Source organism: Carya illinoinensis, chromosome 7 (genome assembly GCF_018687715.1).
Source record: "Carya illinoinensis cultivar Pawnee chromosome 7, C.illinoinensisPawnee_v1, whole genome shotgun sequence".
NCBI lineage: Eukaryota > Viridiplantae > Streptophyta > Magnoliopsida > Fagales > Juglandaceae > Carya > Carya illinoinensis.
The window spans coordinates 684,697-699,216 of record NC_056758.1 but is presented as its reverse complement, the minus strand read 5'-3'; the positions used below and the strand labels follow the sequence as shown (position 1 = coordinate 699,216).

The following is a 14,520-nucleotide window of genomic DNA, read 5'->3' as shown; positions in this document are numbered from 1 at the left end:
AGCTTTGGGCCACCTTAGTCGATTAATGAATGTCATAGGACAACAATCAATTCATTATGTCATTAAGTAATATATAAATGATAGATAAAGATGTGCATTAATCCATGTTACCCATTTTCTCTGTTGGTAAAATAAATAAAGTGAAAAAAATGTGGATAATTTTGAAGTGGAATAGCTCATGGCAAATCAAACAGGCTAGGCACTTCACTAGACCACAAAACATCATATTCAAACTTGAAGAAATGGGACAACCTTATTTAGCATTTCATCAAAGGTACATTTAAACACAAGTTGCGCATGTTCAATTAATCTGGAGCATTCAATTGCATGTCTTTTCATTTCTACATTCACTCATTTTAATCATTTATCTCTCTCTCTCTCTAAATATATTGCCAAGTTGTTCTTTATTTTTGGAGGCTTTTTATTTATCCTTTGGCTTCTTCTTTTTTTGTAATTCTTTCACACATGATTTTGTAAATGAAGGTTAAAGTTTCACCTGTATTTGGTGTATAAAGAGAAATACATACACTCGAAGTCTCAAGCTGATCTATCTGCTGTCTTCTCGAGATCCAGAAGATGATATAAAGAGCCTGTTGAGTCTTTCGTTGAGGACCATGATCATGGGAGATTGGACCAGGGGATTTACATATTGTAGCCTTTAATTCCTGATTCCCAAAGTAAGTAATTAAATAAAATATGACTGAGCTGAGATAAAAATAAGAAGGATATTGAAGCCAGAAGCAGAATCAGTTGCTATCAACTTGATATCTAATTTTTAACCATTTGCCATTTATCAGACATACGATTGTTTTAACTGCTGGGTTTAGTACGAACAGAAACCTTCCTGGTCTTGGAAATTGATTCGTTGAGATACAACCTTTCTGTATGTGTTAGTTGTCCTTTTTAGCATATGGCAACAGAAAAAGCAAAAAAAAAAGGTCAGAATTTAGAGCTTAAGTTTTCTGTTTGTATTCATTCTATAACAATCGATACACATGTACACATAGTTGTTGAATAGGAAAATGTGAATCCTTTGGCAGATCCTCTTAAAAATTGGACGCCTTCCAGGATTTGGAGGATGAAAAATGACTTTTGATAATGCTCTATTGAGAAATTATGTCCAGAAGAGATGCTCTTGTTTTGATCAAACGCCTAAACACACACTCCAAACCATTCTCCAAATCTTCAATGCTAATCATCAAATCCTCCAACCTTCTGTGTGCACTTTGTGTCTTCTCAGCATCAGACTTTTTACTTAAGCATCTCTGCGTAGGGTGCCTACTGCAGCATCAACAACTTGCATCTGGTTCACTTTCTCTTGCTTCTCTTCGCATGCTATTGCACCTTTGTGGATCAACTTTGAGACCAGTGACCACCCAGTTGGCTTTGGCTTTGACGCTGGCGTTGCCAAGAAGAGCAAGAGGGATTGAAAGATAGAAACATTCATTGCACAAACTTGTCTAAGAACCCGAATGACCACAGACGGGATGATCTAGATCCAAGGCAGGTGATGCCCCAAATTTGTTTTCCATTTGCTTTAAAGCAGTGATGAGCTTCTTGGCATCCTTCTTCATTTTCTCCCTGAAGCAAGTGTAGTTGTTGATGCTGCTTTCAATGCTTGAATCTCCCTTTCTTCTCCGGAGTGCAGATTGAAGAGCTTGAACGTGTTCTCTAATTTGCAATGTGGCCTCCCTTGTAATGCCACAGATATCCGAAAGCCTTACAGATCCATCCAACAATTCCTCGAAGTATTTCTCGTGTTGATGTTGGGAAAGGACTTGTTGTGCAATGGGTAAAGTTGAACTACTATTTTGTCATTTTGTGTGTTTGTGATGCAAGAAAGAGGCATTACTCAACACTCACTCTGCCTCCCCTGCAGCCACATTGCACTCCATGTTTGAAGGACAAAAATTGAAGCTGCCTCACCTCCAAAGATGTGCCTTGTCTGGGCTGTCTCGACTGGAAGAACCTTGCTCTGACAACGTATTAAAGAAAAGCTTTAGGGAGATCGAGATCCAGATCTGTTGAGATTAAGAAAATGTAAATTGATGGTTCTATGCATAATGATTAGACTTCCAAGATCGGTATATAATATAATATTATCATAGGTCAATCATCAGTACAGAACCTTCTATTCTATATTGTGTGTACACGAGTGGCATGTAGTGCTTTTGCCTCCATTGTCTTTGGCTAATGCTTTTTGATTTATTAAAAAGTTCACATGATTTTATTTCTTGTCTTCGTTGTTCTCAGTAATCAAAAGGTAAGCAAAGGTAGGACACGTATCATACTGGATATGGTTACACGTGGTACTGGAATCTTTGGTTATTATGGGAATCAGAGCACCATGATTTGGCATGTGACTGCTGGGACATTGTGGCAGATTTACAGAACAAAAAAAAAAAAAAAATGTGATGTGGCATGCAGAGTTGAAGCATGCAAAGAGACACCCCTTTTGCCTTTTTATGCAGAGAATCGTGAACTTGAAGCATTAATGGCTGAAAGATAATATCTTGAAATCTATTTTTTCGAATGGCAAAGAGAGAACATTTATGGAACTCATCTTGGTAATGGCTGAAACATAATATATTACTGGGGCATTTATTCTTTCATGGGCATCAACAGAGTCTGCATGCATGAATGTGCATCTGCTGCTCCTCCATAAGTCTTGGTGCGTCAAGTTCTATCAGGGTCTTAACAGTAATGTTGTAAGACAGCTTGCCAAAGCAAATCTCATTTCCTTGACGGCTCTGAGGCGTAGTACCTATGACACATTTACAAAAACTGTTTTGAATCATTTTAAAGGGGTCCCTAACTCCCTACCTATTACCAGCACCCAGAAAATGATTACAAGTATTATAAAAACTTTTTGCGTTTTATCTGAGCACAGCTATCAGAATAAAGGAAATTTTCATTCCTCAACAGATTTTCATACTTCTAACTTCCATAATACTTGCTATGATTGGATGCTAAAGATGAGATTTTTGAATTTAGGCAGATCTTGCACATAAAGATCGGTAACAAAGGTAAAAATTAGAAAGAGATACGTGAAAAAGTGAATGAAAAGAGAGAAACTTGTTCTCCAAATACTTCTCTATTACTGTAATTTCTCATAGAAATTGGGTTTGGAAATTGTGGAACAATGAATATGGACAATCTGAGATATTTACAAAAAACTTGATAGCCTCCTTAATGAGCAAGGATGTTCAAGAAAGACACTCTATTTCGGACTAAACACCTAAATATGCAATCTAATCCGTCCTCAATGTCGTCAATATTAAGATGGAGTGTCTCCAACTTCCTTTGCGCCAGTTGAATGTCAGCCTTGGCGTCATCATTATGTCTTATAAGATGCCCATGGAGGGAAGAAAGAGCAAGGTCAACACATCCCACCACATTGATAATCTTCTGTTCTTTCTCGGAAGGCAATAATCTCAGGCACTTTAATCTTGAAGTCATCGAACACCGTCCATCTATCTTCATCCTTGGAACGGACAGGAACAATAAAAGAGATCGGAAAATGGAGAGGGAGATTGCGCTTGCCTCTTTTAGAACTCTGACCACCATTGATAGATGGTGATCAAAATGTAAGAGTACTGGAGCGGAATCAACTGTGTTTCCCATTCGCTTCAATGCTTTAAGGCACTTAGCAATGTCCTTTTTCACGTTCTTTCTAAAGCGCATGTAAGCATGAATATCACTTTCAATTCTTGAATCTACACCCTTTCTACGTAAAGCCGACTGCAGGGACTGGACATGTTCCTTCATTGTACAGACAATATTCCTTGAAGTGTCGCATGTGTCCAGCAATGTGAGTGAACCTCCTAGAATTTCTTCCACCAGCTTTCCATTTTCATGGCGCAGAAGAGCTTGTTGAGTGAGAGGAGAGTGAATGAGTTCCTCCAGACAACTAAAAAACTCAGCAAGGCCAGCTAGACTAGGTTGAATACTCTCAGTTTTGAAAGGGGCCGTAGTTGAAGATGATGAAATTTGACAGGACTTTAGGCGGTTTAGTATTGATTCGAGTCTAACAGAACAAGGGTGTAGTCTAGTGGGCAAGCTAATTGACCTAACAGGCTGATGCACAACATGCAGTTCAGATGAGGCTGCCATATTTCACTTGTGTTCAAGTGCAAGCAAATCCCTCACAAAATACACAAGTACCGATGCTTGAAGGACTTCCATTGTACATTGAACCTCTATTTGTAAGAAGAGAATGAGGGAAGCTATAGCTAGATAGGCTTAGATTTGAAATGCAGCAACCACAGGCCGCATGCATGTGCTAGCAATGTGGCTCACCCTACCTCTCAGATACTGTTGTAACGTTTTCGGCCAACAATCTGCAACCCCCTATTCATTCTTTAATGGCATATGGTCATGAAACAGGCAACAATTTGCATGATCATGAGACGGTCATAATATGACTTTCGTCAGAATTTGGTTTTCTTTCTGAAAATGTAGGCATGCATTGGTGCTGTGTGCTTCCTTGCCTCACCAATCATCACCACCAGTACCATATTCTCTCAAACAAAAATTAGTGCTGATTCTTGGAATTGTCATTGGAAATAAAGAATCTCGTGCTGTGTGCCCCCTTGCCTCCCCAATCATCACCCGATCGAACCATTCTCTTAAATAAGATCTAGTATTATTTATCCTTTGATATTTGCATTTGTAAGAAAGAAGTTCAATTTTCATGGCAAAAGTTTGTAACTCATGTCTTACTACAGTGAACCGCAGAGAGCCCATCCACTTAAAAAATCTTTTCTAGCTAGCTCGAAATAAGATGCCATATCAGTATTAATCTATCTTCGGCCAAGAATCTAGTCCCAATAACAATATTGTTGGTGTCCTTGGGAGATGTGTAAGCATTAGCCAGTAGATATATTTTATACCTTGAAATTGATGTTGGCCTAATACAAATAACTACCGCAGAAAATGTGTAGGGTTTGCAGCTTGTATGGAAGATATGTAAGAGGCGCAAAACTTCATACAAAAACGCATATTAGCCGGCGCCTCAGATGCTCATGGGTTGGTTGATAAAATTGAGCTACAGTCTTCTTTAAAAATAAAATAATATTAACCACAAGACTCTTAAAAATTGTCCAATTATAAATTCATAATAGCAGGATAGTTCGAAAAGCTAATGCCGAAGACTATGCATGTGATGGAAATCTGGATCACTCTACCTTATGAAAGATGCTGTTTTAATCATTAGGCCGAAAACCTGCGACCTACACGTTTCCTTGATCTTAAGGAAGTGAAATTGGCCACATCTACGGCTCCCATACATTCTAGGTTATGGTCCTCAAATAGTTAGACACGTATACATTGTGACAAAAGTATGCCTCATTGCCTCCCCAATTATACGGTTGACCAAAATTATTTATCAACACCCAAGGCTGGCAATGCATGATTGTGTCATTTTAAATAACTATATATAGAAAATGAAAAACGACAAGTCTTAGACAAGATTTAGCATAACAGTAATAGACTTCAGAACCAAGAATCTAGGTTTGCCATGACAAGTATAAGAAAAACGAAAGCCGTTTTTGAGTAGGCAGTGAATTCCGTATAGACCTGTACCATAAGGTATACGGGGAGACAGGAATGCTTTTGTTTATTGGATTGGAGACAAGCTAATTTCTCTTGCTGTTATATATTCTTAATTCTCATCCCTAAGAAAGCTTATTATCATAAATTAAGCCTATTGTACAGGAAGGCCACCTTGGCATGGCATCTGCTACAATACTTCTGTATCCATAAAATTAGCTGGACATGGCATTTAGAAGCTACCTCAGATAAGAAATTTTATTCTCCGACAGAATTCTAATTAAAAAACTACAGATTTGCAGGAGTTTTATTCTCTTGCTGGCATTTAAAAAACTAAATGTGTGAACCGATTGAACACAGACAGTCTTTAATCACTTGTGGTGGAGTTGGACAAATGAAGCCAAAGAAACGTACACCACCGGCTCATTTTTGGTCAAAGTCAAGATTCAAGGTTTCCATTCATATTCATGTGTATTTAAGCCTGCTAAGAAAATTCAGTAACACGTGAATTGAAGAGGATGACCTTCCACCTTTGCAATGTCTCCTTGTGCACCATGTGACCAAGTTGGCCATATTGCTCTCTCAATTCATTAAACCATACTGCTGCAAGTCCTCTCCATAAGGGATAGTACCATAGATCTGCTGGACAACAGCTTCAAGTTCGGTACCTTCCAATGAGGGCACTTATTTCCACAGGTACCAGGTGTAATATTGCTGAAAGAGGAATTGGGCTCCACCACAGACAGCCTGAATATATGCTAATGTAACACAGGTGCATTCTTCTTCTTTTGACAAGAAATGCTCATGACAACTCAAATCAACAACAGAACCTACAACAGCCTCAGCATGACAGCCAAGAATTAGAGGAAGAGGACATTTCAATAATTTTTCATCAGGAAGAGAAACATGTAACAGCTCTCCTTGAAGCACAACATATATGGAAACTGGCAACGTGCATCAACATAAACTGGTGTTACTTCATTAAAATTTAACCTCGAAGCACTCACTGCAATAGGGTACAAACCCACAACCATGTCTAAGTTTTGCTAAGAATTAGCATGAGAAGTAAAGAAGGTGTAACACCCCAGATTGAGTACAGGAATGTATTAAATAGGGATCCCATGTCACTTAGGAGATAGTTCTTGCACTTATAATTATTCCAAATAACTTCAATTGTACCAATGATTTTGGAATATAGGCAGAGACATGGATTGGACCTTCCTTAGAAGATGAATATAATACATAAATAACAAAGATTAACTAGAGGAATGAATAAAGAGAAGGGAAACTAAAATACACAGCGGCACTAACAAAATTAGAGAACCAAAAAGGCAAGCTAGGACATAGATTGGATTCTGCGAAAGCGCCGGGTAATTATTGCAGACTGGTGTTGTATGTGTAAGAAGGCTGGAGAGACCGTCGATCATCTGTTGTTACATTGTGAGACAGCTAGAGCTTTGTGGTGCGAAGTGTTTAACAGAATCGGTTTAAGTTGGGTGATGCCTGCTACGGTGACTGAGTTATTGGCCAGTTGGGGGATGCCGGGTGGACCACCACAGATCAAAGCCGTGTGGAAAATGGTTCCAATCTGTGTTATGTGGTGCATATGGCGAGAGCGGAATGAGCGGACTTTCGAAGACAAAGAGCGCACTCTAGTGGAGCTTCGCTCTTTTTTCTTCACCTCTCTTGTCCTTTGGGCCATTGCTGTAAATTTTAATGGCCAAAATATGCACGATTTCCTTTTGTCTTCTTTAGCATCTTAGATAGGTTTATCTCTTGTATAACTTCTTGTTTTACTTGGGCTATGCCTATTCATTTTAATACTATCGTTTACGTATAAAAAAAAAAGGACATAGATTGGACCAAGGTCATTACAAAAAATATGGACGTGAAAAACAAAAACAAAACAGTTTTGCCCTTAATGACGTTTGCATCTATACTTTACCAAAATAATGATCCATGTTCCTCAATCTTTTTTTTAGAGAAAAGGGACGGTACCCCCAGCTTTATTAATTGTCCTCACTTATGGTAGAGGAACCATGCTTCCACAATCAGAAGTCAACTTATATAAAAGAATAATGACCATTACAAAATATTAAAATGAAGTTATGAAGTGATACAAGTTTTGTTCAGTAATCTATTGATTCTCTCCCAATTGTTGGATTGAAGGTGAGATGATTTACTTAACCACTGAGGTCTCTACATATTGATAGGCTGTTTTTTATTTGACTCCTTTGAATATACTCTGCCACTTGTGCTTATGATGCATAGAAAACTGTACTGCAAAATCCAATAAACATTTCCTAAGTAAGGAAGCAAAAAGTAGCGTGTTAAATGGTCATCTAATAACAAGGAATAGCATTAAACATAAAAGGGATGGCATCCAAGCTTCACTCACCCAAAACACGGACATCAAGAGGTAATAAGTGCACTACTCTCAACCATTGTCAAATCTCCAGATCAACCCATTTAACCATAAGTTCCAAAATACCCACAAAAAAAAAAAAAAAAAAACTCCTTTTTAATGTATTAGCAATCTCTGCATTGATTAGAAATGAATTTGAAACAATTTATTTATCAATTAGTAATCACATTTGTTCAATCTCAGACTTGTGGTATCTCATTTGAACCCAACTCCTTCTCATAACACAAAAACAAACATATTTTTTTAAAGAATTGAAAGACTTACCAGTTAGATAGCATGGCCTTGTTCTTTAGCTTTCTTTACCCATTTAAGTGTACTTTCCAAGGTTGTGTAAGCAGCAACATCTGTTAAACTCTTACTCTCAACCACATAATCAAACACCTCATAAGCTTCTGCTATCCTCCCTTCCCTACAAAGTGCCCTCACAAAGGTAGCGTAAGCCGCCGTCTCAAGCTTCATATCCCCTGATTTCATCACCGCATAAAGTTCAAGTGCCTTTTCCAGCAGTCTTGACTTGCACAATCCATGAAGCAATGTGCTATAAGTGCACGAATTTGGACTACAGCCCTTTGCTTCCATCCCTCCTAACAATGCCAAAGCACCCAATGCATCCCCCTGCCGACACATCCCATTCATAAGTGAAGTGTACGTCACAGCATCTGGGAGATGACCCTTTTCCTCCATAATACCCAAAAACTTCCTAGCTTCCTTCACCCGCCCGGACTTTGATAACCCAAAAATCAAAGTGTTATAAGTAACAATATCAGGCTCCACACCTTCCTCCTTCATTTTATTATAAACCCCAATTGCCTCATTCCCCCTACTCAACATACAGTAACCCTTCATAATAGTGTTGTATACAAAGCAATCAGGTTTAAACCCCTCCTCATTGAGCACACCCACCAACCTCAGTGCCTCGCGGAGATTCTTGGTATTACATACATTATCAATCAGGATTGTGTAAGTAACAAGATCAGGTTTCAAATCGAAATTGTTTCGCATTTCTTCAATAAAATCGTAAACCATACTCAATGACCTCGACTTACAGAGATGTTTAACGAGAAAGTTATACGTATAAGTATCAGGCTTAGTGTGTTTTGACGATAATTCCTTTACCAATTCGATCGCATGCTCCATTCGTCCCGCCAAGCTAAGCGACCGGACTGCAATATCAGAGGTGAACTTATCAGGACTGAGCCCATTGGTGAGCATAAGATTAAGGGTCTGGTGCACGGAGGCGAGGGTGGCATCGGGTGCTTTGCAGGCCTGTGTGAGCAAGATGTGGTAAGTGGATCGGTCGGGTGAGAGGGAAGGATGGGACTTGATCATGTGACGGAGGAGAGAGATGGAGTCTTGGAGGGCGGAGATTGAGGCGTAGGATTGGAGTAGAGAGTTGTGGAATCGAAGGTCGAGTGGAGTTTTGGTTGTGGAGATGAGGGAGTTGAAGAGCTTCTTGGCGTCCGAGAGGTTCGGGGTTTTGAAGAGGGCTGTTGGGATATCCTCTTGGGTTTTCCGGGAGAGTTGTGATGGGGTTTTCCTGGTAGGTTTTTTGGGAAAGTGATGGGATTTGGGAGGTGGGACTGGGGACTCTGCGGGAACAAGTGAAGATTGCTTTTTCATGAGCGTGGTTGAAATTGCCGAACGCAGCGATGGTGGGAGCTTTCCCATTTCCGGTTTCTTCTTCTTTCAAATGCTTTGCTGATTCAGTTCGGTCCTGATCAGAGTTCTATAGGGTTTTTGCAGGGTTTCAGATTTACAAGTAAGCTTTTCAGAAGAAAATGGAAGCCCCGACCCATTTCGATCGGGTTGGGGGCTCCTTTCCGTTTGTTTGGGCCTTTTTTCCCCTCCTGGCTCCTCTCAAGGCCTGCTTTAGTTCATAAAAGAAGCAAGCTAAAGCAGGCCTTCAGAGGAGGCCCGACCCATTAATCTCGTTGATTAATGTAAAATCTTCTGATTAATGAAAAATCAGTTTTTTCAAAAAGTTTCTTTGTTTTTGGTAAAAAATACTATATAAGCCTTAGATAAATTTTTATTTATCAAATAATAAAAAGCATTATTATTTATGTTCTTATTATTATTATTATTATTATATTTTAAGATTTATTTTTTAATAGTAATTGATAAAAAAAAAAAAATCATTTTTAATATAATTTTCTAGAATCGGACCGGAAAGAAGGTATATAAAAAATGGACCGTCATCCACCAATGAAACCCTAACACGTAGCATTCGAATAGTTGCCCAGCTCCACCACGCACCCTCTTCGTTTTTTAAACGCACTACGCATTACGCAGCCCTTCGGCTTCACTTACCCGTGGGATTCCTCCATAAGAGACCGTGTCACCGCAGTCCCTAGATAACCTAGCTGCAGGTTCCTAAATATCCGACCCGAATCATCTCAAAGCTCCATGGCGAAAAGATCGATACCGGCCCTAAACAAGGTCCTCTCGAATCTGATATCATCGCCGCCGCCACCTCCACCGCGGTGTCCATCAATCCTCAGCCAGACCCGGTCGGTAACTTACATGCCTCGACCCGGAGACGGCACTCCACGCTGCGTGACCTTGATCCCTGGTGACGGGATCGGACCTGTGGTGACCGGCACCGTCGAGCGTGTGATGAAGGCGATGCACGCACCTGTGTACTTCGAGCGATACGAGGTGCATGGGGACATGAAGAAGGTTCCCGAGGAGGTGATCGAGTCGATCAAGAAGAACAAGATTTGCCTCAAGGGCGGGTTGGCCACGCCCGTGGGAGGCGGCGTGAACTCGCTCAACGTCCAGCTCAGAAAGGAGCTCGATCTCTACGCTTCGCTTGTCAATTGCTTCAATCTCCCAGGGCTTCCCACGCGCCACGAGAACGTGGATATCGTGGTCATCAGGGAGAATACCGAGGGCGAGTACTCGGGCCTCGAGCACGAGGTCGTTCCTGGCGTCGTCGAAAGCCTTAAGGTATTCTCTCTTCTGTAATTTCTTTCTATCATCACATGGCAGAAAAATCCCAGTTATTGTTTTAGTTGATTAAAAATTTCAGATTTTGATATGTGATTTTTCCATAATTCATTAGTGGTCACTAGATTGTATGATAAAATAGCCAAATTGGAATCAATCAATTAAAATTTTTTTATTATAATTACTGGATTTTATGGGTATCCGCATCGAGTATTCGCCCGACATTAAATTTTGTTTTTTCCTAAGTTGGCATTAAAGTTTGATTATTTTTTCCTTAACTGGCATTAAATTTTGATTTTTTTTTCCCTAAACTGGCATTAAATTTTGATTTTACATGTTGACTTTATATTTTTAACTTTTTAACTTCTGCGTGATTGTGATTGTTCGATATTTTGCGTGGTTGGAAGTTATGTTTGTACATCAAGCTAAATTTCTTGTTAGGTGATAACAAAGTTCTGTTCGGAGCGAATCGCAAAGTACGCGTTCGAGTATGCTTACTTAAACAACAGAAAGAAAGTGACTGCCGTTCACAAAGCAAACATTATGAAGCTTGCCGATGGTCTGTTCTTAGAATCCTGTAGAGAGGTTGCAACTAAATATCCCGGGATCCAGTACAATGAGATTATTGTGGACAACTGCTGCATGCAACTTGTTTCAAAGCCGGAGCAATTTGATGTCATGGTAAGTGAATTTTCTTATTTTTCGTCAAACAATGCTGTAGTTTATCTTAGTTTGCTTGTCTGCTTACTGTCTAGTTTAGGTTAGTAACTTAGTTCTGCATGGATTGGAGAATGTTATAGATAACTTTTGGTCATTTTATCTCCTTTTTTTTTTTAATCCAAGTATCATGTGAGTAGTTATCTTATCAAATAGCCAGAAAGGCTTTTGTAGTGAATGCTGGCTGGTTTACATTTTGCAGGTAACACCAAATCTTTACGGTAATCTAGTTTCAAACACAGCCGCTGGTATCGCTGGTGGCACAGGAGTCATGCCGGGAGGTATGTCCACATATATTTTAATTTCAGAGTTCCTATTCATATGTTGTCTTCTGCTTCTTATCCTTGATGTATCTGGTCAACCAAATTGTTACGAACATATGAAAATTTTAAACCTCTAACAACTTGATCTTGCTAAGCTAATTCTACAGAAGTGGTAAATTCATTCCGAAGCACTTTAGTAAAAGATCTTATTTGACACACATGGATGGCCTCATATATGATATATGTACAGATATATATATATATATATATATGCACATTGTATAAAATGTAAGGAGTGAAAAAACGGCTGCAAAATTATTCCATTTGTATCTGCACACTTATGCCTAGATCTCCTAGCTAGGTGGAACCTATTGCCTGATTTTGGGTAGGGAAACCTTTTCTGCAGTGTAAGCGGTCACATAAAGCCTTTAGTTTGTGATGCATGACATCTTTTGCAATACAGGAAAATATCATTATTAGACTGCTTGCAGATTAGTGTGAAAGTGTTCTCCATCAAATAAATTGTAGTCCCTATATGTGTAAAGATTGAGTGTGTCAGACAACTTTTTTTTTTTTTTGATAAGTAAGTGTGTCAGACAACTGCACCTGAGTCCAGCTCAACGGGTATAGTATATGTTAGAATAAAGTATATATAGGAAGCGAACAAGGATCCTTGAAATGTAGATAAAGTTTGAAGGTGAGTGTAACAAATATTTCTGATTAAGAGAAGTACATGTTTGGAGTAGGCTGTTTGGGCATGTAGCAAAATTAATGTTGACGGTTTGGAATAACTGTTTCCTGGTTACTACATCTGATCTGAAAAGAAGAGAATTTGTGCACTTATCTTGGTTTCCAGTTTCAAAAAACGAAAATTTTAGTTGGGGTTTCTCAGTAGAAAGGAATTTATTGTGCTTCTTATGTAGCTTCATCCAGTGAACTTCCCCATTTTAGTTGAAAATATACTTCCAATTTTTTTTAGAGAGAATATATTTCACATCTCATAGCAAGATATGATGAGGATTGATTCTTCTTTTTGGGTAAATTCTTTTGAGGGAGGTGATTGTCTATGGTATTGTGATAAGAATGAAACTGTCCATGCGTTGGAAATATATTTTGCTGCTTATGTTCCACAAATGGGTAATGTTGCAGGCAATGTTGGCGCTGATCATGCAATCTTTGAGCAAGGCGCATCAGCAGGAAACGTGGGCAATGAGGAACTTGTGGAACAAAAGAAAGCAAATCCAGTAGCCCTGCTTCTCTCGTCAGCCATGATGCTGAGACATCTCCAGTTTCCTTCATTTGCTGATCGACTAGAAACTGCTGTCAAACAAGTCATATTAGAAGGCAAGTACCGGACAAGAGACCTTGGTGGACACAGCTCGACTGAAGAAGTTGCCGATGCAGTTATTGCCGCCTTGACTGACTGAGGACATACATACTCAATGACTAATTACCATTGCCTTTCCTGACTAAGTACAATTTTTTGACTTTGCTTGGAGTTCTTACCTCCCTATATTCTTTTTTTTTTTTTTTTTCCCCTTTTCATACACATTGGTGATTCATTTTCCTCTGACACCGTTGAAATGATAAATAACATCACTCAAAAAGGGACAGTGATGAGTTTTAAGTGAGAAAAATCAGTGAAGTGACCTTTAGCTTTGCTGTCTCTGTTGTGATGAAATCCACATTTTATTCTAATGCAATAAAAGTTGTGGCAAGCATGGATGAGAACCCCTTTTTTTTTTCCCCAATCGACAAATGCTTCAAATTAAAAAAACAAAAACAAAAAGTTGTAACGTCCCAAATATTTTTTCGAGCTTAATTTTCTGTTCTAGAAAAAACTAGAAAGATCAAGATCAATGTTATGCCGTTTATGTTCTAGGTCTAGAATTCAGAATAGAATAGTATTAGATCCATCAACTTTGTTTTCCCCTTTTTAAAAATTAATTGAGTTACTTGCCATATGAGTCCATTAACTTAGTGTTGCTATCCCTTCAAGTTTGTACACCCCAAATAAGAGAGAGAGATATATAACTCACAATATTTATTAAATATTTAATGTCAATTGAAAAATATATAGCACGGTAATTAATATTGTAAAACTTATTTCATGTGTCTATTTTTCTCTTAACCGAAATCCTCAAATAGTGTCAAAACTTAAGAAGCATTTTTCTTAAGATTACAATATTGTATAAATCAATTAGTATCATTGATTTATTATATTTTCATCCTTTCGTTGACCTCATTAGACACACTTATAGATAGAGATTTGTGTCTTATATTCAATGACAATTAAGAATAACAAAGATGTAGCCCTCAAATTCTCTCACTCTCCTCTCTTCTCCATCTCCTTTTCTATTATATTTTATTTTTACATGGTATTAGAGTATATCCGATCTTGGTATCTCTCATCAAATCGTTTGTATTTGTACTTCATCTTCTTGTTGTAGGCATGTTCCTTCATTTTGCTATTTACATAACACACTACGTTTAGTTTAACAATCTTTTAGCACTTAACAGATACGGTTCTTTACATGCTAGTTGCATCTATTTTTCACTCTGATTGTTCTCATATCAAACCACCAATTGAATGTATGAATTGTCTTTAACATTTTG

At 38.5% G+C, this 14,520-nt stretch overlaps 3 protein-coding genes across 6 annotated transcripts; 1 reads left to right on the top strand and 2 right to left on the bottom strand.

Annotated features, from left to right (window-relative positions):
* Window positions 1-2,803: 2,803 nt before the first annotated feature.
* On the bottom strand, window positions 2,804-4,511 carry LOC122315715. The gene has a single exon (XM_043131817.1). It carries the CDS (start codon window positions 4,111-4,113, stop codon window positions 3,190-3,192), a length of 924 nt encoding a protein of 307 aa, XP_042987751.1. The 5' UTR covers window positions 4,114-4,511; the 3' UTR covers window positions 2,804-3,189.
* A 1,270-nt stretch (window positions 4,512-5,781) lies between these two features.
* LOC122315712 (pentatricopeptide repeat-containing protein At2g17670) lies at window positions 5,782-9,732 on the bottom strand. 3 transcript variants are annotated; one of them, XM_043131812.1, is made up of 2 exons: window positions 8,240-9,730; window positions 5,782-6,380 (listed from the first exon to the last, which is right to left on the bottom strand). In XM_043131812.1, exon 1 carries the CDS (start codon window positions 9,641-9,643, stop codon window positions 8,243-8,245), a length of 1,401 nt encoding a protein of 466 aa, XP_042987746.1. In that variant the 5' UTR covers window positions 9,644-9,730; the 3' UTR covers window positions 5,782-6,380; window positions 8,240-8,242. The 3 variants fall into 3 exon arrangements, with proteins under 3 accessions (XP_042987746.1, XP_042987748.1, XP_042987747.1); XM_043131814.1 differs by lacking the exon at window positions 5,782-6,380 and adding an exon at window positions 7,580-7,825 and having other exon boundaries at window positions 8,240-9,732; XM_043131813.1 differs by lacking the exon at window positions 5,782-6,380 and adding an exon at window positions 7,580-7,830 and having other exon boundaries at window positions 8,240-9,731.
* Window positions 9,733-10,211: 479 nt separating this feature from the next.
* LOC122315714 (isocitrate dehydrogenase [NAD] regulatory subunit 3, mitochondrial) lies at window positions 10,212-13,622 on the top strand. Of its 2 annotated transcripts, none has more exons than XM_043131816.1 (4): window positions 10,212-10,924; window positions 11,378-11,605; window positions 11,844-11,922; window positions 13,054-13,622. In XM_043131816.1, exons 1-4 carry the CDS (start codon window positions 10,382-10,384, stop codon window positions 13,329-13,331), a joined length of 1,128 nt encoding a protein of 375 aa, XP_042987750.1. In that variant the 5' UTR covers window positions 10,212-10,381; the 3' UTR covers window positions 13,332-13,622. The 2 variants fall into 2 exon arrangements, with proteins under 2 accessions (XP_042987750.1, XP_042987749.1); XM_043131815.1 differs by having other exon boundaries at window positions 10,215-10,924; window positions 11,366-11,605.
* The last annotated feature ends 898 nt before the right edge of the window (window positions 13,623-14,520 follow it).